This window comes from Oncorhynchus mykiss, chromosome 6, assembly GCF_057628025.1.
Source record: "Oncorhynchus mykiss isolate SJ-2025 chromosome 6, ASM5762802v1, whole genome shotgun sequence".
NCBI lineage: Eukaryota > Metazoa > Chordata > Actinopteri > Salmoniformes > Salmonidae > Oncorhynchus > Oncorhynchus mykiss.
In genome coordinates, this window is record NC_143027.1 from 57,828,379 (window position 1) to 57,852,360 (window position 23,982).

Sequence of the window (23,982 nt, forward strand, 5' to 3'; positions counted from 1 at the left end):
TATGATCATCAATGTTTTGACTTTGATAACTAAAGGGCGAACTGCTCTTATAAATCTTTGGTCGTGGCGTGGGCCACCAGTCACCTATGATTTTGTTGGATGTCGAGAGAGTGTGTTGTGTTGTTCCCAGAATTGGCTTTGGGAAAAGGGTTATCGATCGTACTGATAAGCAGCACATTTAAAAAGGCTGGGACATTGTCTTACTAGAAAATAACGACAGATACAAAGAAGGGAGACGGTCTGGGATAACAGACAGAGAAAAGCATCAAAAAAGAGAATTTGATATAGTCAAGAGCAAAATGACACTTGCAGTGACTGCAGTATGCATGGTCAGCGTGTTTTTTGCTGTTGGAGTTGTTTGTCTACCACTGCCAGACTCGGGGCCTCATTTAGCCAACGGATGGGGACAGACGGTCCGGCTCAGACATCTGTATGCGGCCAAACACGGATTGCATTTGCTAATCAACGATAATGGCAAGGTGCACGGATCTCCTGAGCAGAGCTCTTACAGTAAGTAGGCTACCACTATGAATAGAGCAGCGGTGAAAAAGTAGCATTTTGTTGAGACATAGAGACCCTATTAACTTTGCCATCTTTGAATATCACTGGCAAGGTCATTCACAATATTTATTGGAGACTGCATAACCAGAACTCATATTCTGGATAGGTTGTTTTGATGAAAGAGGTGGTGAGCTTTTGGTTGAGGATTGTATTGGCATCCTTTGAGAAAGTAATTTGAAAACGTGTGAGTATGAATTTGAAATTTGTGGATTTTAAAATGGTAACTCTGTTAGGTTGTTCATAATATTTAAATACATCAGAGATATGCCTAATAGTCAATAAAAATGAATTTAGAAATAGTGTAAACCTGTCTAAACTCCAAAGAGTAATATCCACTATTAACTGTGCTTACTGCAGCAAATAAAAAGGCAATTTTGAAAGCATGGTTTGATCAGGAGGCTCACTTGAACACTCTGTGGATCTACAACTTGTTATCTCCTGGAGGGATCCACCGCTAGAATCAACAGAGCTAAAGCCACCACAATATCCACCTGGTTCTCAGCCATCTCCTTCATAACATCCAAAATAAGGAGAGGAGTCAGTCAGCTCATGTCCAAATACTGAACTTTTCCCATTTCATCCCAAATTTGAGATATTATTCAGATTGGGCACAATATAAACCCGTGTTTTATGTTTTGTCTTATCACGTGTTGTGGTTGTCTATTGGTATGACTTTATGTATTTCTGTTACTGTTTTATTATTATTTGGAAATATTTAATACTTTTTAATTTAAAGTCAACTGAATGACCTGTTGTGTTGATACAGGTTTGGTGGAAATCCGACCTGTAGACACGGGCTGTGTCGCAATCAAAGGAGTAGCAGCCTCGCAGTATCTCTGCATGGAAGGGAATGGAAGACTGTACGCATCGGTAAATCACATTTGACTTTTGATTGTAACATTTCTTTCACGTTCACATTGATTGAACAATTTCAGATGCAGCTCCGATTTGTGAATAACAGCAATTCATAGTTTGGAGATGCATATAATGTTAGATTACATTTCCATACCAGATTTAAAATACATTTGTCTAATACTGAGAAATATATAGGTTTAATATAGGTTATATGTCACTGCAGCAACCTTTGTCCACTGTTAGGGTATAGTTAAAACCTCATTGGAAAGGAACAGGAATAACAGCCTTGGCCTCTAGTGACTCTGTGTACCCTATGCAAATAGCTCTCGAAGAACTCCTGGCAGGAGTCAGTCAGGATGACACACTTTGATGAAGAGGATCTGACAAATAGCCTATGTGTGTCACTCCATATTCACTAAACCTTATTTTCTCCCTCCTTTTCCCAAAGAAAACCTATATGAAAGATGACTGCTCCTTCAAGGAAAACATCCTCCCAGATGGCTACAATATTTATGTCTCTGACAAGCATGGGACCCTGGTGAGCCTGGGTGGCAGCAGGCAGAGGCTCCAGGGGCGAGACAGAGGCATTCCTGCACTGTCCCAGTTTCTACCAAGGGTGAGCACCCTGCCCCTGGATATAACAACAGATTTTGGGTTGTCAAGCCACCCCGAGCAAGGCCCTCAGTCAGGCCTGGACATAGACACTATGGATGCCTTTGGGAAACTTTCCCAGGTCTCAATCCAAAGCCCCAGTTTCAATAAGAGATGAGCAACTGATGGTGCAATCTATACTAAGAAGCTTCTACATCTACAAGGTGTCTCCAATCTCAATTAGTTTTTGGCACATGACATTATACACCACTCCAAACATACAGGCCCAAGAAGAACCGGATTGAAATCAATTGTAGTATTTATTTTGTTATAATTTTTTAAAACTTTACTTTTAGCCATATTATTTAATGAAAATACTTGATCCATGTATTTTGAAAAACAAATATGGGGCTCTGTATGCACTTTGTCTACATTTTTGTAGATGCAGTCGAAGTCGGAAGTTTACATACACTTATGTTGGAGTCATTAAAACTCGTTTTTCAACCACTCCACAAATTTTTTGTTAACAAACTATAGTTTTGGCAAGTCAGTTAGGACATTTACTTTGTGCATGACACAAGTAATTTTTACAACAATTGTTTACAGAAAGATTATTTCACTGCATCACAATTACAGTGGGTCAGAAGTTTACATACACTAAGTTGACTGTGTCTTTAAACAGCTTGGAAAATTCCAGAAAATTATGTCATGGCTTTAGAAGCTTCTGATAGGCTAATTTACATCATTTCAGCCAATTGGAGGTGTATCTGTGGATGTATTTCAATGCCTACCTTCAAACTCAGTGCCTCTTTGCTTGACATCATGGGAAAATCAAAAGAAATCAGCCAAGACCTCAGAAAAAAAAATTGTAGACCTCCACAAGTCTGGTTCATCGTTGGGAGCAATTTCCAAACGCCTGAAGGTACCACGTTCATTTGTACAAACAATAGTATGCAAGTATAACCACCATGGGACCACGTAGCCATCACACTGCTCAGGAAGGAGACGTGTTCTATCTCCTAGAGATGAACGTACTTTGGTGTGAAAAGTGCAATTCAATCCCAGAACAACAGCAAAGGACCTTGTGAAGATGCTGGAGGAAACAGGTACAAAAGTATCTATACCCACAGTAAATTACATAACCTGAAAGGCAGCTCAGCAAGGAAGAAGCCACTTCTCCAAAACCGCCATAGAAAAAGCCAGACTACATGGGGACAAAGATCGTACTTTTTGGAGAAATGTCCTCTGGTCTGATGAAACAAAAATAGAACTGTTTGGCCATAATGACTATAGTTATGTTTGGAGGAAAAAGGGGGAATTTTGCAAGCCAAAGAACACCATCCCAACCATGAAGCACGGGGTGGCAGCATCATGTTGTGGGGGTGCTTTGCTGCAGAAGGGACTGGTGCACTTCACAAAATAGATGGTATCATAAGGAGGGAAATTATGTGGATATATTGAAGCAACATCTCAAGACATCAGTTAAAGCTTGGTCGCAAATGGGTCTTCCAAATGGACATTGACCCAAGCATACTTCCAAAGTTGTTGCAAAATGGCTAAAGGACAACAAAGTCAATGTATTGGAGTGTCCATGACAAAGCCCTGACCTCAATCGTATAGAACATTTGTGGGCAGAACTGAAAAAGCACGTACGAGCAAGGAGGCCTACAAACCTGATTCAGTTACACCAGCTCTGTCAGGCCAAATTCACCCAACTTATTGTGGGAAGCTTGTGGAAGGCTACCCAAAACGTTTGACCCAAGTTAAACAATTTAAAGGCAACACTACCAAATACTAATTGAGTGTATGTAAACTTCTGACCCACTGGGAATGTGATGAAAGAAATAGAAGCTGAAATTAGTAATTCTCTCTACTATTATTCTGACATTTTACATTTTTAAAATAAAGTGGTGATCCTAACTGACCCAAGACAGGGAATTTTTACTCGGATTAAAGGAATTTAATTGTATTTGGCTGAGTTCTATGTAAACTTTCGACTCCAACTGTATTTGTAAATACTTATGTATTTGTACAGCTTTTTAAAAAAATAATTAGGCCTTAATTTTAACTCATGTGTTTGCATTTACATTTTCAAATTTACTAAAGACACCATGTGAAATAATTTGTCCAAATGTGTAATTGTTGTCACCTCATTGTTGGCACCCCGTGTTATTGGAATGCATTTTGATCATTCAATCAGTCATCAGATCTAGAAAGCCATATTGATGATTAGTTTCTCACAGCAGTTTTTGGTTTAACAAGACTAACACATGCAAAAAAAGGTGTTTATTATTGGCACACAATGTAGTCAATTCTAGCACATTGAACATTTTCGAAGTCGCACAATTCTTTATCAGTTTTGGAACTCTAACAAACATCATTATCATTCCTTTCACACGCTCTTGAGTTTGTCCAGAGTAGCTTTGATGATTCAGTGTATGGGCTTATTGTACACTGAAACGACTATCATTCATACAACAGTATCAGTATCAGTATTTTATTATGATTATTTCCAATGGTTGTTTGTGCATTTTACATTTTAGTAATTTATCAGACACTCTTTTCCAGAGCGACTTACAATTAGTGCATTCATCTTAAGATAGATAGGTGGGACAACCACATATCACAGGCATAGTAAGTCAATTTCTCCTCTTTACAATAGCTATCAGCAAAGTCAAACATTGGTTTCCTTACCCTGTAAATCAAATAAAAACATCATTTTATTTGTCACATGCGCTGAATATAACAAGTCTATTTTAATTTTATTTAACCTTTATTTAACTAGGCAAGTCAGATAAAGAACAAATTCTTAGTTACAATGACGGCCTACCCCGGCCAAACCCTAACCCGGACGACGCTGGGCCAATTGTGCGCCGCCCTATGGGACTCCCAATCACGGCCTGTTGTGATACAGCCTGGAATCGAACCAAGGTGTTCGGCCTCTAGCACTGAGATGCAGTGCCTTAGACCGCTGCCCCACTCGGTAGACCTTACCTTGAAATCCGGGTGGCCATTTGATTAATTGTTCAGCAGTCTTATGGCTTGGGGGTAGAAGCTGTTAAGGAGCCTCTTGGACCTAGACTTGGCGCTCCAGTACCACTCTGCCGTGCAGTAGCAGGGAGAACAGTTTATGACTTGGGTAACTGGAGTCTTTGACCATTTTTGGGACCTTCCTCTGACACCGCCTCGTCGAGGTCCTGGATAGCAGGAAGCTTGGCCCCAGTGATGTCCTGGGCCGTATGCACAGCCCTCTGTAGCACCTTATGGTCAGATGCCGAGCAATTGCCGTACCAGGCGGTGATGTAACCGGTCAGGGGGAATGGACTATGATAGTTTGTTGATGATGTGGACACCAAGGAACTTGAAGCTCTCGATCCACTCCACTACAGCCCAATCGATGTGAATGGGGGCGTGTTCGGCACTCCTTGTCCTGTAGCCCACGATCAGCTCCTTGTCTTGATCAGGTTGAAGGAGAGGTTGTTGTCCTGGCACCACACGGCCAAGTCTCTGACCTCTTCCCTCTAGGCGGTCTCGTTGTTGTCGGTGATCTGGCCTACCAATGTTGTATCATCGGCAAACTTAATGATGGTGTTGGAGTTGTGCCTGGCCGTGCAGTCATGAGTAAACAGGGTGTACAGGAGGGGACTGATCACTCATCCTTGAGGGACTCCTGTGTTGAGGCTTAGCGTGGCAGATGTTGTTGCCTACCCTTACCACCTGGGGGCGGCCTGTCAGGAAGTCCTACGGTTTCCAGGATGATGTTGTTAATGTGAGCCATGAACAGCCTTTCAAAGCACTTCATGGCTACCAACATGAGTGCTACGAGTGGTAGTCATTTAGGCAGGTTACCTTGGCGTTCTTGGGCACAGGGACTAACTATGCTGGTCTGCTTGAAACATGTAGGTATTACAGACTCAGTCAGGGAGAGGTTGAAAATGTTAGTGAAGACACTTGCCAGTTGGTCCGCGCATGCTCTGAGTACACGTCCTGGTAATCCGTCTGGCCCTGTAGCCTTGTGAATGTTGACCTGTTTAAAGGTCTTGCTCACATTAGCAACGGACAGCGTGATCACACAGTCGTCTGGAACAGCTGGTGCTCTCATGCATGCTTCAGTGTTGCTTGCCTTGAAGCGAACATAAAAGGCAATTAGCCCGTCTGGTAGGCTAGTGTCACTGGGCAGCTCGTGGCTGGGTTTCCATTTGTAGCTCGTAATAGTTTTCAAGCCCTGCCACAGCCAAGAAACCATAAGTGGCAGAACGGAGTGCTCGGGTTGGGGTGTAGGGTTTGCGCATAGCCTGAAGGTAGGGTTGGGGCAGTAGCCTACTAAAGATATAACACATTAAATATACTGCCATAGGCAAAGTACTAGGCCAGTATGATAACTGATAGGCCTACCCATGCATGGACAGAAATTCAGCGAATGCTAATCCTGTTATTTTTAAAAACAATGTTTTGTCATTCATATAAACAAAAATGTTTGTTTGTTTTCTGTATTTTCAAGCAGCTTCCATCTCCTGGTAGGCCTTTTTAGGGTAAAGAAACTTTCCTTGCACTCAGTGGTGGAAAACGTACTACAGTGTCATACTTGAGTAAAAGTAAAGATACCTTAATAGAGAATGATTCAAGTAAAAGTGAAAGTCACCCAGTAAAATACTACTTGAGTAAAAGCCTAAAAGTATTTGGTTTTAAATATACTTAAGCATCAAAAGTAAATGGAATTGCTCAAATGTACTTAAGTATCAAAAGTAAAAGCATAAATAATTTCAAATTCCTTATATTAAGCAATTTTATTGTATTTTTTATTGATGGATAGCCAGGGGCGCACTTCAACACTCAGACATAATTTACAAAATAAGCATGTGTGTTTAATGAATCTGCCAGATCAGAGGCAGTAGGGATGACCAGGGATGTGCTCTTGATAAGTGTGTGAATCAAAATGTATTGACTACTTTTGGGTGTCAGGGAAAATGTATGGAGTAAAAAGTACATAATTATCGTTAGGAATGTAGTGAAGTAACAGTTGACCAAAATAAATAAATGGTAAAGTAAAGTACAGATTCCCCAAAACACTACTTAAGTAGTACTCTAAAGTATTTTTTACTTAAGTACTTTACACCACTGCTTGCACTGGGTGCTGCTAGAGCACCTTACTCATTGAGATACATCCGCATCTCTTTACTGGTTTTATCTGTAACCTCGGCTCCAACAAACTCCAACTTAGTAGAGTGCAGTGATATGCGAGCTAACTGTTGGGCTATCCAAAGCAATGTTGTAGCCACAAATTAATGTTTGCAGAAGTGAGAGCTGTTGGCTAGGCTAGATAGCTAACCAAGTAATCTTTCTAATAGCCGATACTATTTTAATACTCTTCGAAAATGGCGCACAAAAGTTAAGATAGGCTAAACACTGCCTTGCTCTAGTTATGGTTAGCTAGCTAGAGTTGTAGCAATGTTCCGTGATTACGTATGAGTTTCTAATGATTTCAGGTTCCACGTAGAGGGGTACCGCAAGGGGTTCGATGAAGGCACGCGACAAGGAATGATTTATGGTATGAAACATGGAGCATCACAAGTTTTCAATGGAGGAGAGTTGAGCATCACTCAGTCAGGGTCATGTCTATATTGACGTCAAAAGTTGATATTTTTTTGCACTTGAGCTAAACCTAACCTACTACGTTAATTAACCTAACCTACTGCGTAAATTCCAACATGCTACAACAAGTCAATTCTGACAAACTGTAAACCATATAGTCAAAGATATTAAACTAGATGATAGGAACACTGTGGACAATTTTCAGCAAGTTGCAACCATGAAATACAGAAATAAACAGTTTTCCATAAACTAAAGGTCTAAATCATGTTTGATGCACTCTGTAAGTTTTTTTTCCCAGTACTGTTTAAGGGGATAGTTTACCCAAATTACAAAATGACACATTGGTTTCCTTACCCTGTAAGCAGTCTCTGAACATGGTATGACAGCAATCCATGCTTTGGTTTAGTTTTGCTGGCAATGTTTCCACATGCTAATGTTTTAGCATTTGTCACAAATCCCATTCATCATGTGACTGATATTGTAATTTTTCGCACATCATGTTCAAACCATCCAAAAGTTTCTCAAATGGAGTGTGAAGCTCAACAAAATCACTTAAGATGATTTGAACTTGATGCACAAAAAAATGCTAACATCGGTCCCATGACTTGAATGGGATTTATACCAAAAATTAGTATGTGGAAACAGTGCCAAAGAAACTAAACCTAAGCATGAATTGCTGTCAAACCTTGTCCATTGACTGCTTACAGGGAAAGGAAACCAAAATGACATTTTCTGTTTTTTTTTGTCTTATTTCTTGTTTGTTTCACAATAAATAAATACAAATTGCATATTCAAAGTGGTAGGCATGTTGTGGAAATCAAATGATACAAACCCCCCCAAAAGCCTATTTTAATTCCAGGTTGTAAGGCAACAAAATAGGAAAAATGCCAAGGGGGTGAATACTTTCGCAAGGTACTGTATCATCCAGCTGGAACAGTAATAATGGTCTGACTAGACACTATTTTTTTAATAGCTATTCAAAACCCCAGGGCAGGCATGGCAAGCCAGTGTTGTTACAGCAACTGATTTGTTACTCAGCTATAGTCATACATATGATTTTGTTACTTGCACATTACATGTATAGGCTTACTGGTTTGTTAAATAAGTGTGATTTAAGTTTTACAACCAATTTCCTCGCCAACTGCAGATAACTTTCTAAACTACACTCACCTCTTTTTATAGGTTTCCTTCTATTATGGATTTGGAATCACTTGGAAATGGCTTCTTCAAAACAACACAGATGTGAAAGCCAGGTTTGACCTCTCATCTGCAGTAATAAAATGCCTATAGCTTATCTACTCATCGGTCGCTTGTTCCTGTTGACTTTCATGCAAGTAATATGATCTTCAGTCTGTCTATTTTATGTTTCATGAAAAAGGCTGAAAGCCTTGGAATCTCCTCTTGGGTTGATTCTGAAGTTCCCCCATGAAGAACCTCAATATGAAAATCTACAGGAAGACATGGAGAAGGTTCGGGCCAAGATTAGACTGGTAGGACTATCTCACTGAAACCACATGTCAATTGTGTGAAGAAGCTCTTAGAAACCAACAAATGGTTAACTCAACTGTTTTTCAATGTAAGGTTCATGGCCTTTAGATTATCCATGACCTAAACTGGCCACTGGTTAGCAGTGTTTTCCATGCTCTTATTTTGATGTATAAACTAATGTCTACTGAAAAAGTAGGTACTGATCTTTAGCTCCCCTTAATCTCTTTCATCTTCAGGTCTGCTCTCTGTTAAATGTGCCAACAGACTTCAGTGATTACGTGAAGTCTGGGGGATATCCTTCTGAAGGGAACTGGCAACCCTCAGCTTGAGGATCTGAAGGGGGTTCCTTGAATGCAACCTTTCCTGTGAAACATTGTGGCTTTGAAGACGAGAAGATAGGAGATTAGTTGAGGAGGAGGAATCTGGAGTTGGGCCTGCTCTTATGTAAACAGGAGGTCCTGAGTTGGTCTGTAGCATAGTTAACTGACTTTTAAGGGTGGAGTATAAAGTATGCTGTTAATTGGTACTATGAAGAATTGGTGTTTTCGAATGACAAAGGTTACGATATCAATTGGTGGGGCATCAGTCTAGTTTTGAAATATGGTGTGCCACTGAGTGACACAAAGTGAACTGCAAGTGATACATAGGCCTAACTGGTGTTATATAGACCAGGGTTTCCCTAACTCTGTCCTTGGGACCCCAAGGAGTGCACTTTTTTTTTTTTTTTTGCCCTAGCACTACACAGCTGATAAAAATAATCAATTTATCACCAATCTTTGATCATTTGAATCAGCTGTGGTGTTAGGGCAAAAAACAGAATGATCACGTCTTGGGGTCCTCGGCGTATATAGTCCTGGATGTTTAACGCTTTGTCTGGGTGGTAAAGAGAGCTGATTTTCATCAATTCTTTTGTAACTTTAAGAATTCTATATAAAAGGAGTGAATATTTTAAACATCTACACAAGGTTCCAAATGGAACTAATAAGGGTTCTATCGCTTGCTTCATACAGAACCCTAATGAACACTTTTTTTCTAATAGTGTAGATCAATTTTGAGTGACCTCCTGGTTGAGAATGAGTGCTGTGAGATTGCTAAAACTACTGGTTGATGTGAAATAATAATATTAATACTAAAAAACGATTTCTTTCAAATACTCGTGTGAAGTATGTAGGTTAGCATATTCCAATACATTTGTTTCCTTTTGTATTCACACTTGCTAAAACATTTTTAAATGGTCACATGGCGATGCATCATTTCAGCGGTTGAAATGATCAACAAGTAGTAGGAAGTTTTATGGATAGCCAGAAACTTCAACTCTACTACAACATCCCCACCGTGTGGTCAATGAAAAATATCACACGCATGTTTTAGTGAGCTCCTCTGGCTGAGATAATGTGGAGGTGTATGGAGACCGATCTTCTCCATCAGCTATGGCGTATTAGTTAACAAGCATTAATTAAACTCACAATAATATGAAATAAGCGATCAAAACCACAATTCTTTACTATGCGATACAAACCGAGGTTGTATGTGTTTCTAAAACACTTTTTTTTTTGTAAAATGACTTCATATACAGTATGACAAATGACAGGAGAGTTGATTCACCTGCCAGAGGCACAAAGCAATCACGGTCTGTTGGTTTTGTTCACCCAACTCCATCCCCATGAAATTCCACCACTGGGCCTTTCAGCCTAATTTCATGGGTGGTCAGCAGTCAGTTCATGTTTGGCCCCTTCTCCTGGGTCATGTGTGGGATTGGCCTCTGGCTGTAACAATGGTATCAAGAGGCACCAGCGATGGCAGGGGCTGCGGAGTGCTTGTTTTTCGTTCGTGGCCCCCCTTTCTATTCAATGTACGGATAAAAATTCAGACAACCAGATGGGGAGGTGGGGGGGTAACGGTGGTGGGGGCCAGTGGCAGCTGGTTGATGCACTGTGCAGCAGCAGGTGAACACTGCCCCGCGGCACCTTCTGAGGGGGACAGATAAAGCCCAAATGAGCGGGAGGGAAGGAACTGCTTATCTTTGTGCAGTCTGACCTGATTCGTAGTTACTTGTGTGTGCCTGAGTCCAATGCAACAACAAAAAAAGAACAGAGGGAGAGAGGGTAAGCCAGTGAATGAAAGCTGTAGCAGCACTGTTTCTTTGATTCCCTGTGTTGGGCAAGCAGAGTGGATGGGGCCAAGGAAAGGGGGGAGGCAGAGAGGTCTATGGGGGCACCGGAGGGTTTAGAGAATGTTCTGGAATTTCTGGAGCAGGTGGTGAGTGGTGACATGAAAAGAAGACGTGACAAATGCAACCGCCAGGCACTTTGAGGAAGAAAAAAAACAACAAACTAAATGGAGGCAGAGTTTTTCACTGCCTTGGTGCCTCATGTTCCCCCCCTTCCCTACCCCCAGGGCCCCTATTTCATGCTAGCATCAGGGCATGTAGATCTGAAGGATGCCAGTACATATTTTCATGCTTCAGTTTTTTTAATATATTTTTTTTACATTCATTACGATTAATCTTGGCACCCAGAATCAGCTACTAAATGTAATATTATAATGTTGATATGTGTCACGGTGAAAGTCAGGAGATTTCATAACTTTTTAAAAGACCTTGATCCATGATGTTGCCACATGCTGCTTAAAGGCATGGAAGGATCAGGTCAGCACAGTATTCGCCTATGTGCCTGCCTGGCATAGAAACTGTTTCCCAATGGCATTAGTGAGAAATGCCTCATTCTCAGTTGTGAAGGATTGCACTGCATCATAGCTACAGACATGGGTAAAAATGTTGAAAGGATACCACACTTAGGTAGCATGTCCTGACGAGTCCATCCCTGTACCCTTTGATGGCACTTGGGTCGCAATGTTGATCCTGACACTGTATTAATACAAACCTCAGATGGCCACAGGTTTATATGAAATAGTCAAGAGTTCCTTCGCAAATACCCAGGGCCTTAGAGCAGTGGGTACTGTCTTTTCTTTACTCTGGCTCATCTGAAAGCCTTTGACATTTTCTTGTGACCTACCCAACAATCAGCTGCTTTTACACAGTGGTGTAAAGTACTTAAGAAAAAATAACTTAAAGTACTACTTAAGTCGTTTTTTGGGGGTGTCTTTATTTATATTTTTGTCAACTTCTACTTCACTACATTTCTAATGAAAAGAATGCTTTGTACTCCATACATTCCCTGACACCTAAAAGTCCTCAGTACATTTGGACAAGAAAATCGTCCAATTCACGCACTTATCAAGAGAACATCCCTAGTCTTCCCTGCTGCCTCTGATCTGGCAGACTCACTAAACAAATGCTTTCCCCTGGCTATCCGTAAATGACTCATTTGCAAGGCAGCCCTGTGAAAAGTGCTACATAGTGCTACACACTTGTGAAAAGTGTTATTAAAATGTAATGTAATGTAATATCTTAAATTGTATATAACTGCCTTAATGTTGCTGGACCCCAGGAAGAGTAGCTGCTAATGGGGATCCTTAATAAATACAAAACATGAACATTCCTTAAATACTACAAGATTAATCAAAACAACACAACTCTCTCACATATCACCTCCCTTAAACTCAATCTTCTACTGTCCAATGGAGACAAGGAAGTCTCATTTCAAGGTGGCCTGAAGAAGATTCCATGAGCTGGGGGCATAAAAATGAAAAGCACTTTTTCCCAGGTCCGTGGAGACCTGCTGGACCTCCAGAACCAGCCAGTACAGTGAGCGGGTCTGAAAATTGCTGGATCTCCAGTTAATATGTGAGTTGAGGTCATGGAGGAGTCTCTGAAGAACAACTTTATTTACAAAAAGTAGCCAGTGCTGGGCCCTTCTGGTAGTCAGGGACTCCCAGCCAACAGAACTATACATCACGGAGTGATGTGTACGGAAATGGTCCCCAGTGTTCAAACGCAGTGCTGATTATTGGCTAAAGAGCTGATCTGACTGGTCAGATACGGATGCAAAAGGTTTATGATACAATCAACAACAGGTTAAAGCTATGGCTAGGATTAATAAATCATTAGTGAAACTGTTATAACCCAGGGCTAGGGTTAGATGAGACATTTTATGACAGTTGTTTTGGTGCTTGTTAAATAGTGAGCATTATGGCTGCAGTTTTTTTTATCCTTTAGTTTACAAATGCTATAAGATGCATTATGTGGCATGATGTTGAGAGAGATGTCGGTGTGCCAGCAGGGATTTGGTGCCGCATTGCCTAATGTACTGAAACCCTTTATCCACTGTTTGTCCAGCTCACGATTGCAGGGCTGTGGGAAAGGATTACAATTTCACGCCTTTTTCTTTATAGAAAACCCCGATCAAAGGAATTCCTTGCATAATAAATCAATGAGTACTGTCACACACATGCTTTAACCAATAGCATGGGTAATCATTAGCCCCACCAAAGCATTTGTACTTTAGATTTTGGAAAATGTCCTCAATATCATTATGTATATCAATGTTGCTTTTTGAAAAAACTATTCAGTCACTGTCAGTAATCTATAACTTCCTATTCAAAATGGATAATTACAGATTATTTTTTCAAATGTACTTTTAATTAACTAGGCAAGTCAATTAAGAACAAATTCTTATTTACAATGACGGCCTACCCTGGACGACGCTGGGCCAATTGTGTGCAGCCGTATGGGACTCCCAATCATGGCTTGATGTGATTAAGCCTGGATTTGAACCAGGGACTGTAGTGATGCCTTTTGCACTGAGATGCAATGCCTTAGACCACTGCACCAGTCGGGAGCCCCCCAAAAGAGAACAAAAATCGTAACTGAGGTAGGATTATGTAATTAGGTATGTATGGAATACAATAACTGTTTTAGAAAGAAATATTTGACATTGTAAAAGACATCAACATTCGTTTTTTGTTTTCCCATCAAGAGAAGACAAAACAGGATGTTTTAATCCACTTTTACTTTTAGTTTAGTTTGACGTTCAAATCATGTTTCTAGAATGGATCCGCAAGTAAAATGTTGTGCATTTCAGACCAGCGACTGTTACACAAAACAGACATTTCAGTATCTTTGCTTTATTTTTTCTTGGACCCCAGATGACCTTTGACCCATTGCAATGAACACAGAATCTGACCCACACTTCAGTAAGAGGGGCGAACTACCCGACCGTCATTAACAATAGAAGCAATGGTAAAAGGCTAAAAAGCTGACCACTTAGCTTTTTTTGGGGGGGGGGGGGGGTAAGCACATTCTGTCGAAGTTTGGACAAAGATCTCCACCCCTTCTGTTTTCATTTTTACTATCAGCACTTTTTATTCATATGACAGAAATATGTAATGTCATCTTTAGTTGAGCCCAAGGGCATCAATGTATTTTTTTTCCCATTTTTTGAGGTAACAAGTATTCCTTACACTAGACAGAAAAACAATATCTCCATCCTGGGTCCTGTGTTAGCTAGTAGAAATTTGAGCAGCTTGCAGCAACATCATTTGTCAAATACTAGGCAACACTAGGCCTACCTCACATCTACAACCAGAACATATAGCAGCATCATGTCTATGGCTAAGTGAACCACTGTTGGCTCTCACACTCATTAACTCTGATTGAAGGATGTCTGGGTCAAATGGAAGTGTGCCTCACAATATCTGTAGCCCATTATTTTAGCTTCAATGTACCAGTAGTGGTTCAGTTAAGAAAAAAACTGCAGTGTTCCAAGATTTAAATCTATTTACCATTTATTGTGCAGTTGACACAAATATCAATATGCTATGCTTCTTGGTGGAGAACAAGATATCTAGACAAGCATGTACTGAACTGTGTGGTATAACGGCATGATGATTTGAAAATAATTCTATGGCTTGGTATTTAACAAACTCAAACTCATTACGGGTTTTAACTTGAGCAAATGCTTTATATATATATAAAAAATAGCAGGGCCTTCAGGAGCTTAAAGGGGATAAAGACTCTTTCAATGAGACAGCTTAACACTCAAAAGAGTTATATAATCTGGTCTGTTATGGCACCAGTTTCAATCAATGCTCTCTACTTGCTCACATCAGGACCCATTTGGGTAATGATCAATGCATTACCATTAGCAGTTTAAAAACAGGACAATCAGCCACTGAACAAACAAGTAAAATAAAATCAAAATTCAAAACTAAATTAAAGATAAATCTTGACTGTAATATGAGGTATTGTTGATAAAAACCATGTCCATTGTCTAATTTTTTCATCTTTTTGGAATAGCACTGAAATCATATTAAAGTAAAAACTGATGACAAGACTACAAAAACAAAGACGTCAATAACAATTTTCTCATAGAAAATTAAAAACCTATTACATGGCAGTATATTGACATTTGTATGTATAAAATATATAGCAGCAAACAATAGGAGAAAAAGCATGGTTTTTTTCTTGTTGTTTTACACTTTGCTGGAAATTCCTCCATAGCAGCTCAAAAGGAGGAGTGTGGTCTCCCATTATCCTGTTTTCTTGTCTCTTTTTCTCAATGTACAATCAAACACCTTAATTCAGCAATTCAACAGAAACGTGTTGCTGTCAAGCTGTCACCCTTTTTGCCTCCCTTTTTCCCCACTCCCACTTTTCAACGTTACCCATCCCATCTTAGTGATCCACTTCTCTTAGGCAAGCCACAAAAACATAGCCTATGTCTTCAGGTTTGTGCAAAAATCATCTCTAAACCTATTTTTTTGTTGTTGTATTTTTATCCCCTCAACTACACATATTCTAAACAGCATTTTAACTATGGTGTTTTTCTTTCAGTTTTGTGTTGAGAAAACACTGTCATACATGATTTGGAGGGCAGTCGCGTTTAGCACTCTGGTAAATAGTTGTGTACAAAATGTTACGTACACAGACAGACTTTGGCATCCTGTTTCTAATCTGCACTGGCTCCAAGAGGAAAACATGTAATAAACACTGTTCATCTTTGTTTTAGCTTTCAAGTTTGATACTTTAGTGTTTCAAATGCTCTGGATGCCGTTCAAGCGATGGGATACAGGATGCAGAAACATGCCACACCCAACGCTCGTCTCACTATAGACCCCTCCTGTAAGAACTGTGGCATAACAATCTCCAAAAGAATACCCTTCTACATCAAGGGGACACGGGATTGCTGTAAGGGCTGCGTTGACTTGTACCCAAAATTGTAACACATAACACCATAGTTAAAAGAGACCTGCTCCACTCCATACCATTTTTTCCATTTTTTTGTGATTTTTCTTTTATGAGTCAGAAAAAAAAAACCTGACTAAAAGTGCTTTTAAAAATGGAACGGTATTAGAAAGTAAGATATAACCACAAAAAATTTTTACCTATGGATTGCATGGTAAAGGTTTGCAACTAATGCTAGATTTTTAGCTTATTGTGTCATAGCTAGCTGTTGATATATGTACATATGTAGCAATGAGGACAGAATAAATCACAAATCAACAGCCAAACAACGCTGGTTCATTCAATTTACTCCTAATTGAATATAAAGTAATTGTCCTTATACTGAAGAATGAATGAACTTATTTGCCAAACCTCAGCATCAGCAATCCACAATCTAAACAATAAAACAGAGCAATATATACTAAAAGTATACTGTTGAGCTATACAACTCAGTTAAAAAGAGAAGAGGCCAAAACTAGGGGCTCAGAATTTCTTTAGAAGTCTAGACAATATAATAAAGTGATTAAACGCATAAGCAAGCAGGGATATACAGACGACTAGACTGGGGGGAAAACAGGAGCTTTGATAGCAAGCAAAATGCCTAATAGATAACAAAAATGCCCCTTCTCTTTTATAAATGAATTTATACTTCAAATAAAAACCTAGACACAAAAGACAGACAAAAAATACCTACTTGTTATTTTAAATGTTTTAAGTAAGCATGTAGAATCAGTCTATGGTATTTAAAAAAAATCCTAGTTCAACATTGGGTAGTAACAATGTATATTTCTGTGGCTTAATCTTGCACATAAACTATAAATGTTTTTGTTTCATCCATATAGTTGTGTATCTTTCACAAGAATTCATTTTTGCTATCATCCTTGTCTATGTCTTGAGCCAGACGGGATGGGAGAATGAGAGGGGAATATGACTGAAGGTCTCAGAAAAGTGAGGTGTTCAGTCCTTTCTTGACAGCCCTGGCTGAGGGCGGCCACATGTCACTGGGAGGCCATACAAGGCCGGGGCACCGTAACAGGTGTGGCACATTTAGCGTTTGCCAGAGTGTGTTCAGAGGGTGACGACTCGAGGGTGCGCTGGTGTCCTCTTTTCCCAGATGGCCTCATGGTAAGGCCAGAGCCTCAAAAATATTTCCAAAAAAATGGGGAAGATGCCACTCAAATGTTAATGTCCCTCACGTCTGTAGGGGTGCAGGACAGGTCCACATCCTCCTCTACCCTTTTTGTTTCTGTGGAGACACTATGTTGCTGTGCCTGTCTCAGACTAGACTCAAGCAGAGACTCAATCTGTTCCTGACACGACTTCAGGCAGTCCTGTGAGGAGAGAGAGATAATGTCAGCATAATGAAACGAAACACCTCAAAGACAATAGTAGCGAAATGGTTTGTGACAAATAGCCAATGCAAGCATGTGTGTGTGGTGCAATGTAAAGGCCCGGAGAACTGTGTTTGACGTACCGGGTCACTCCTGATGACTTGGGACAGAAAGTTGGTTAGGTTCTGGGATGATAGTGCACCGTCTTTGCTCTTTAGGTACAGCCCCTGCACCGCTGCTGCCACACTGCCTGCTGCGATCATGGAGGGAGGGAGGGCGATGAATTTGACATCTACGGGGAAGACAAAAGAGAGAGACGGTAAGTACTTGAGTCGGAAAGCAAAACACCCGAAACAGATCATTGGCCAAATGGTTCACCTGAGCTTTCAATGGGATTCTTGTGGTAAATAAAACAGGCAGAGCTATCAAGTACTGTACACAGGGGTAGAAAGGGAGACCACGGCAGATAGAGGGTATGTGAGGGAGGCCATTCTAGGCTGTGGCAGAATGAGGTACTGTAGGGGACAATGGAAATCCTGTTGCTCCTTTCCACTCACAGTCACAATATCCTGAATGTGCTTTATTTCACGACCGGCTACTGACAGGACAACCAGTGCTCATGCACACAGACTTCCAAGAACAGTACATCTAGCTCGTCGACAAAATAGGACAGGTACAAAAGTACGTACAGCACACACATTCAATGGGTACACCACTTCAAAACTTTTTCCAAGAAGAAAGGAAATACCACCCCTTCATACCTGCTTCCCCTCACGGAAATGATAGATTTAAACCCCATTGGAGTAGGCACCTCACTGCCTACTCCAAGTGCATGAAAGCTGACCATGAATCTAGAGTGGAGTGTCAATCTCCTCCTCCCCCCGTGCATGCAGTAGATATAATTTCACAAATAAATGCATTAGCGGCACAACCCGTTTCATTTTCCACAATAGCCCTAAAAACATACCCCCCGGTGACAACTGATTCAGAATCTATTGAGTAAACCCTGACTTTGGGGAGAAACACCACGCAAGCAAACCAATGTGGTGAGAAGCAAACTCATAAAACTGATCTGGAGAAAAAAAGATGGCACCGACTCCATTCCAGTATCTCCTTACTTGTCCACACTACACAGTGACAGAGACACCCTCCATAAAACATGTTAGGCCTTGTACACTCAAACATTCCTGCACCAGAGCCCATACTCCCAGCCATTTACATTGACCATTGGCCACCTGGGGGGCTTTCAAGGAGGAAGAGTTATCCTCACAAGTGGGAAAAATGCAGACAAAAATCTATATCTTGCATCAAACACATATCTTAGCCATTGGTCCCTGAAAAAGTGGTTATGGAGCAGTGGCAGGAAAAAGCTCACACTTAACAGACAATGGTTCATGTGTGGGCCTACCTGTTGCACAGAGAGCCACGAATGTCTGGGCATGCTTGCGCAGAATCTGCTTCGTGTGCTGATGGATTGGTAGCTTGGAGAGGAAATGGTCTATGAAATCGTGAGGTGTTACTGATGCTAGATCCCATTTCAACTTGTTTAGAGTCAGTAGTTCCATTTGCTACAAAGAAAGACAAACAGACGTGCGCAATGAGACAATCGAACTTCACAAGTGGCTTCATAATTTATTCTACATTTTACTCTATCCACTAGAGGGAGATGTCGCCCTCGTCATGTCATTGCGCTACACTGGGCTAACCGTTGTAGGCTATCATGTGAAATGTACAAGAATCCAAAGTCTTTCTTTGAAATTAACACAACAAAAATTATGCAATAATGATTTAGATCCCGTCGAAGATAAACTAAGACAAGTAGTAGGCCTATAGCTCAACAAACTGGATGCATTGTAGTAGGCTACCTGTAGGCATAGGCCTATATGCTACCATTGCATTATGAGATAGCCTACTATGGAAATGCTCATTAAAATAGCCTAACCGATATTAAATGGATTATAACTACAGCCATATACAGAGTGTATATGTAGAAGATTGACATTGCTCGTTTACCAATAGATCGCTGGGCCGGATGGAGTTGTCGGTGTAAATGCACAACTTCTCTGCAGTTAAAGGGACCGTTTCCTTCATCTTTGAGGCCAAAAACATACAAGTAGCTCCCAGGAGTTGTAATCTGGTTTTATTTGTGGGCTCCACAGACAAAAATCTATCCAAGTAGTTCATAGCCAGGGGAAAAACCTCCTCCTCGCATTTCTGTTCCTCGCAGACCTAGAAGTGAAAACAGCAATTTAGCCTATAGCCTCAAATTACAGTAACCTATAATATAGGACTATAAGTGCATTCAGGTCGATTGTATATACCAATAAATAGGCCTGTCCATAAGTGAAAACGAAATACTGTAATGACAACACTACGCATTTAAAAAAAAAAGATCCTTCCATTCCTTAAGGCTGTCCTTAAAACAATAGCTATGGCCTAATTATAGGCTTTAGCTGGCGCAAAGTAGGCTATAGTCTGCCAATGCAATCAACATAAAATCATACATTTCGAAAAACTGAAACAGTTGCTTAAGACTAATTAAAACGGAAATTGAAATAGTTGAGAATTTAGGCTGTTTTCAGTCGCTTCTTACTAAGACACAAAGGTGGCGTCAATGCAACTTTCCCCTGAAATTTCTAGTTCGTCATCTTTTCAAAAAATAATAAAAAATATGTAAAAATTGTCCCGGTTTGTGAAATTAGCATGTAAATGATCCTTATCATATACCTTATCGGATAGTTTTAAGATGTGTCGAACTTTAATATAGTAAACATATAAAAAACATTTAATTTACAAGACACCACTCTTTCTCGTGGAGCGTGCGACATTTAGATCTTGTGCGGACTCACAATTTCTGAAATTAATAAAAAATGTATGTAGACACAAGACTCAATCTCTAACTACATGTAAATGTTGATTAATCGATATAGTATCATATCCGACCATTGAAAATGCATTCTTATTTAACATTTCTGTGAAAATGATCATGTCTCCAGAGCGACCTTCAGAAACTGCAGGAACAGCAGCCTGATTGGTAAGCCGAAACAAAACTTTATGGTTTTATATAATCATTTTTCGCTATCTGTGCGACAGGATTATAAGTGCATACCCAAGATATACTTTTCGACTTGCTGATTGAGTTACTGTCATTGCCGACATTATTAAAGATTTTTAATGATATTAAAAACCTACGCATACGACAACAAAGATGGCGCATAATACTGGCAAGAGTAAGACTGCATACGTGTACATTGCTATTAATTTGGAACAATTTTTCAATCTAAATACATTTCCTATGTCCCGACAAAGAAAAGAATCGAGCAGCTACATTGCAAGTGTTGTAACTACTGAACACACACAATACCTTGGAAATAGCCTAATAGGCTACAACAGTGTTCCAAATCTATTTTAGCCTACTTGGACAACCGTTACAAATGAAACATTAGCCTACTACATGTCAGTATGTTTACATAATATGAATGATCATGCTTGGAAAGAATAAACGTGCGATGCATAAAACGACCAATTCAATACATTGCGTCCAAAGGGCATGGTTAGTGTTAGGACACAAACGTTTAAGCAATACATCGAGATATCATAAATGTACACACCTCTAACATCCATGTAGCCACAATTTTCCTCATTTTAGGTATTATTTCTTTCTGGACACACTTGAAGTAATTCGGAGACGGGAGATAATTTTCCTCTGCTTTGAGCATTGTCTGTAGAACTCGGTCATTTAGTAAGTTGGCGTCTTGGTAAGCTCTTCTGATGGTTTCCACTTCACAGCACAGCAGCTGGTGCTCCATATCTTTTGCGGTAGTATCTTGCGTTTTCTGGGCTGAATAAATAATCAAAATATGTGCTTCTTGTTAGGAGTGAGTGAGGCTCCGTGGATGCTGCTTGCTGCTCCTACAGTGTAAGCCCTCTGAGAGCTCCAACGCTTCACCCTTCTAGACAAAACTCCCCTTCAGAGGGCTATGCGATGACGTTAACTGTTGTTAAGGAGGAGATCAAAGCAACAGCGAGTCTGAGAGAGCCGAGCTAAGGAGTCTATAGAGAGAGGAGGATCACTCTAAAGAACTACCCCTCTAAAGTTTCCAAGTCCTTCCAATCGCTGCTTATCCACTCCTATAGGTATGGAAATGGGAGGTCCCAGTATTCTGGGTGGCGTAGCCTATACAGCGGAGGGGAGTCAGGAGGGGTTGAAGAGAACGTACGCTGAGTGGTGGGGGTTTGAGGGAGAAGGGATGTAGGGCCAGTGTCAGTATAGGGAAGTTGGTTATGCAGAGATTAATGTGAATTGGTTCAATTTTGATAGGGGGCGGTATAGACACATTCATGAAACTTTCCTCTTAAAAAACTCTGAGAATAGCTCCGGCTTCTCTTCTCGTCACCCAGTCGAACATGAGGTGAGCACATGGGCAAGCTTCTAACACACAAAGACATTTAACAGTGCGACATGTATTTTTTAAATCACTTTAACGTAATCATTATGCAGCAATTCATATACTTGTTCAGATTGCAGGCATATTCAATAGACCTATGCATCACAAAACCTGTAAAAAGCATATAAAACTATCAGAGCCATTCAATAAGGCAGGCAATTTAATATTTCAAGAGTAAAACACGATGTGCAAAGTCGTTTACGTTAAAGCCTAACCTAATAATAATTGCACTATAAACATCTTTAATTTAGACAAATTAGCCTATTATCAATATTGATTTCAGGTTTCAGTTTAATTTTACGGCATTAAAACTTGTCACAACAAAAGTGCACTACCTCACTTTACAGTGCTGTGTGTGTGGAAATTGTAATGTACAAGATGAATAACGTGGTGACTGAAACAAAAGTTTAAATAAACTGACCCCCCCCCCCCCCCTCTTATCTCTCTCAATTCAATTCAAGGGGCTTCCTTGGCATGGGAAACATATGTTTACATTGCCAAAGCAAGTGAAATGGATAAACAAAAGTGAAATGAACAATAAAAAGTGAACAATAAATATTACACTCACACACACAAGTTCTCTCTCTCTCTCTCTCTCTCTCTCTCTCTCTGACTAGGGAGGAGACCGAAATTAGTCTAAACCAATAGGAGGAATTGCTGTTACCAGGCAGAAGACGACCAAGCATTTATGATGAGAGTGTTGAAATGTTGTATTCAGATTAAAGTTACCGATAATCATGTGATTGGTTAAAATACCATTGGCTGTAGGCCAAATATGAAACGCGTGAACTGTTCTGTTATGTAACATTCAAAAAATAACAAAAAGGTACATTTTGAAAAGAAAGGTAGGTATGTTATTTTGCCTTTAGAAGAGTTGCAAGTCATGGGAGCAGAATATCAATATTGTTGTTGTGTGGAAGAGGATCTAAATAAGGGATCAATTCCGTGACTAGTCAAAATCATATTTGTCACAATTTTTCTAAGAGTCGCAAAAACATTTAATCTCAGTCGTTTCAATAGGAATAGGAGCTTTTCGCATTCTTAACATTCTTCTCCATAGGCTATTGAGTAGCTACCTAAAAGTACCGAAAGAGGCTTTCTTTTTGTCAAGACTTGCTATTCCTGACTGAATGTGGGTGAGTCATTCACCTTTACAAGTTTTTAAACTAAACTTTTTTTCAATCAAAATCGATGTTAGCATCTTTGTGATTTTTATCATTACCCATATGGCCTATAAGGTAGGCCTAGTATTCTTATCACCCACGTTGCACATTATTGCACTCTTTTCAACTTTTGTCATATTTTTTTAACATTATGCAAACCATGTGCCGAAATCCCTACATATTTTCAGCAGGGGCTTCAGCTAAACGTAGAGTATGGCAAAGTTACAGTGGGGTATTTTCTACCACAGCCATCTTCCACCTCTGCACTGTTTTGAGAGAAAAATAATGCTGTTCCCTGCAGCTGTGTCAATCCACTCTCATAGATGGGTTGGCTGACAAAGTCACAAAATAATGCATACGCATGGATAGGGCCAGAAGCCCTGCTTCGCTGTGATTCTAAATGGTCAGATAGCTAGCAACAATGACAAGAAGCTGCCATGTGAGGAATGTTAGGCGTCTCATTTCAGCTAGTTTTATATGGTTCTTGATACCTGTACCCAATTGTCATACTTGAGTAAAAGTAAAGCAACTGTAATAGAAAATGACTAAAGTAAAAGTCACCCAGTAAAATTCCACTTGAGTAAAAGTCTAAAAGTATTTGGTTTTAAATATAAATATACGTAAGTATCAAAAGTAAATGTAATTGCTCAAATATAATTAAGTATCAAAAGTAAAACTATAAATCATTTACAATTCCTTATATTAAGCAAACCAGATGGCACCATTTTATTGTTTTCTTTAATGTACAGATAGCCAGGGGCACACCCCAACACTCAGACATAATTTACAAATGAAGCATGTGTGTTTAGTGAGTCTGCCAGATCAGACCA

The 23,982-nt window shown here is 40.0% G+C and overlaps 2 protein-coding genes across 3 annotated transcripts; one reads left to right on the forward strand and one right to left on the reverse strand.

Annotated features, from left to right (window-relative positions):
• The first annotated feature begins 210 nt into the window (after positions 1–210).
• Positions 211–4,126, forward strand: fgf19 (fibroblast growth factor 19). The gene is made up of 3 exons (XM_021607011.3): positions 211–510; positions 1,328–1,431; positions 1,865–4,126. Exons 1-3 carry the CDS (start codon positions 300–302, stop codon positions 2,183–2,185), a joined length of 636 nt encoding a protein of 211 aa, XP_021462686.1. The 5' UTR covers positions 211–299; the 3' UTR covers positions 2,186–4,126.
• Positions 4,127–14,095: 9,969 nt separating this feature from the next.
• ccnd1 (cyclin D1) lies at positions 14,096–22,622 on the reverse strand. 2 transcript variants are annotated; one of them, XM_021607016.3, is made up of 5 exons: positions 21,153–22,622; positions 19,555–19,770; positions 18,950–19,109; positions 17,685–17,833; positions 14,096–17,541 (listed from the first exon to the last, which is right to left on the reverse strand). In XM_021607016.3, the coding sequence occupies exons 1-5, from the start codon at positions 21,348–21,350 to the stop codon at positions 17,386–17,388; spliced, it is 879 nt and encodes a 292-aa protein (XP_021462691.1). In that variant the 5' UTR covers positions 21,351–22,622; the 3' UTR covers positions 14,096–17,385. The 2 variants fall into 2 exon arrangements, with proteins under 2 accessions (XP_021462691.1, XP_090094542.1); XM_090238416.1 differs by lacking the exons at positions 18,950–19,109; positions 19,555–19,770 and having other exon boundaries at positions 21,153–21,688.
• Positions 22,623–23,982: the final 1,360 nt, after the last annotated feature.

Excerpts from the sequence above, each read along its gene's own strand:
- fgf19 (XM_021607011.3), top strand. The coding sequence starts at position 300 with ATGACACTTGCAGTGACTGCAGTATGCATGGTCAGCGTGTTTTTTGCT. Across the intron at positions 511-1,327 it reads TCCTGAGCAGAGCTCTTACA|GTTTGGTGGAAATCCGACCT; the intron begins GTAAGTAGGCTA and ends GTGTTGATACAG. Across the intron at positions 1,432-1,864 it reads ATGGAAGACTGTACGCATCG|AAAACCTATATGAAAGATGA; the intron begins GTAAATCACATT and ends CTTTTCCCAAAG.
- ccnd1 (XM_021607016.3), bottom strand. The coding sequence starts at position 21,350 with ATGGAGCACCAGCTGCTGTGCTGTGAAGTGGAAACCATCAGAAGAGCT. Across the intron at positions 17,834-18,949 it reads CGTGGCTCTCTGTGCAACAG|ATGTCAAATTCATCGCCCTC; the intron begins GTAGGCCCACAC and ends TCTTCCCCGTAG. Across the intron at positions 17,542-17,684 it reads AAGTCATCAGGAGTGACCCG|GACTGCCTGAAGTCGTGTCA; the intron begins GTACGTCAAACA and ends CTCTCCTCACAG.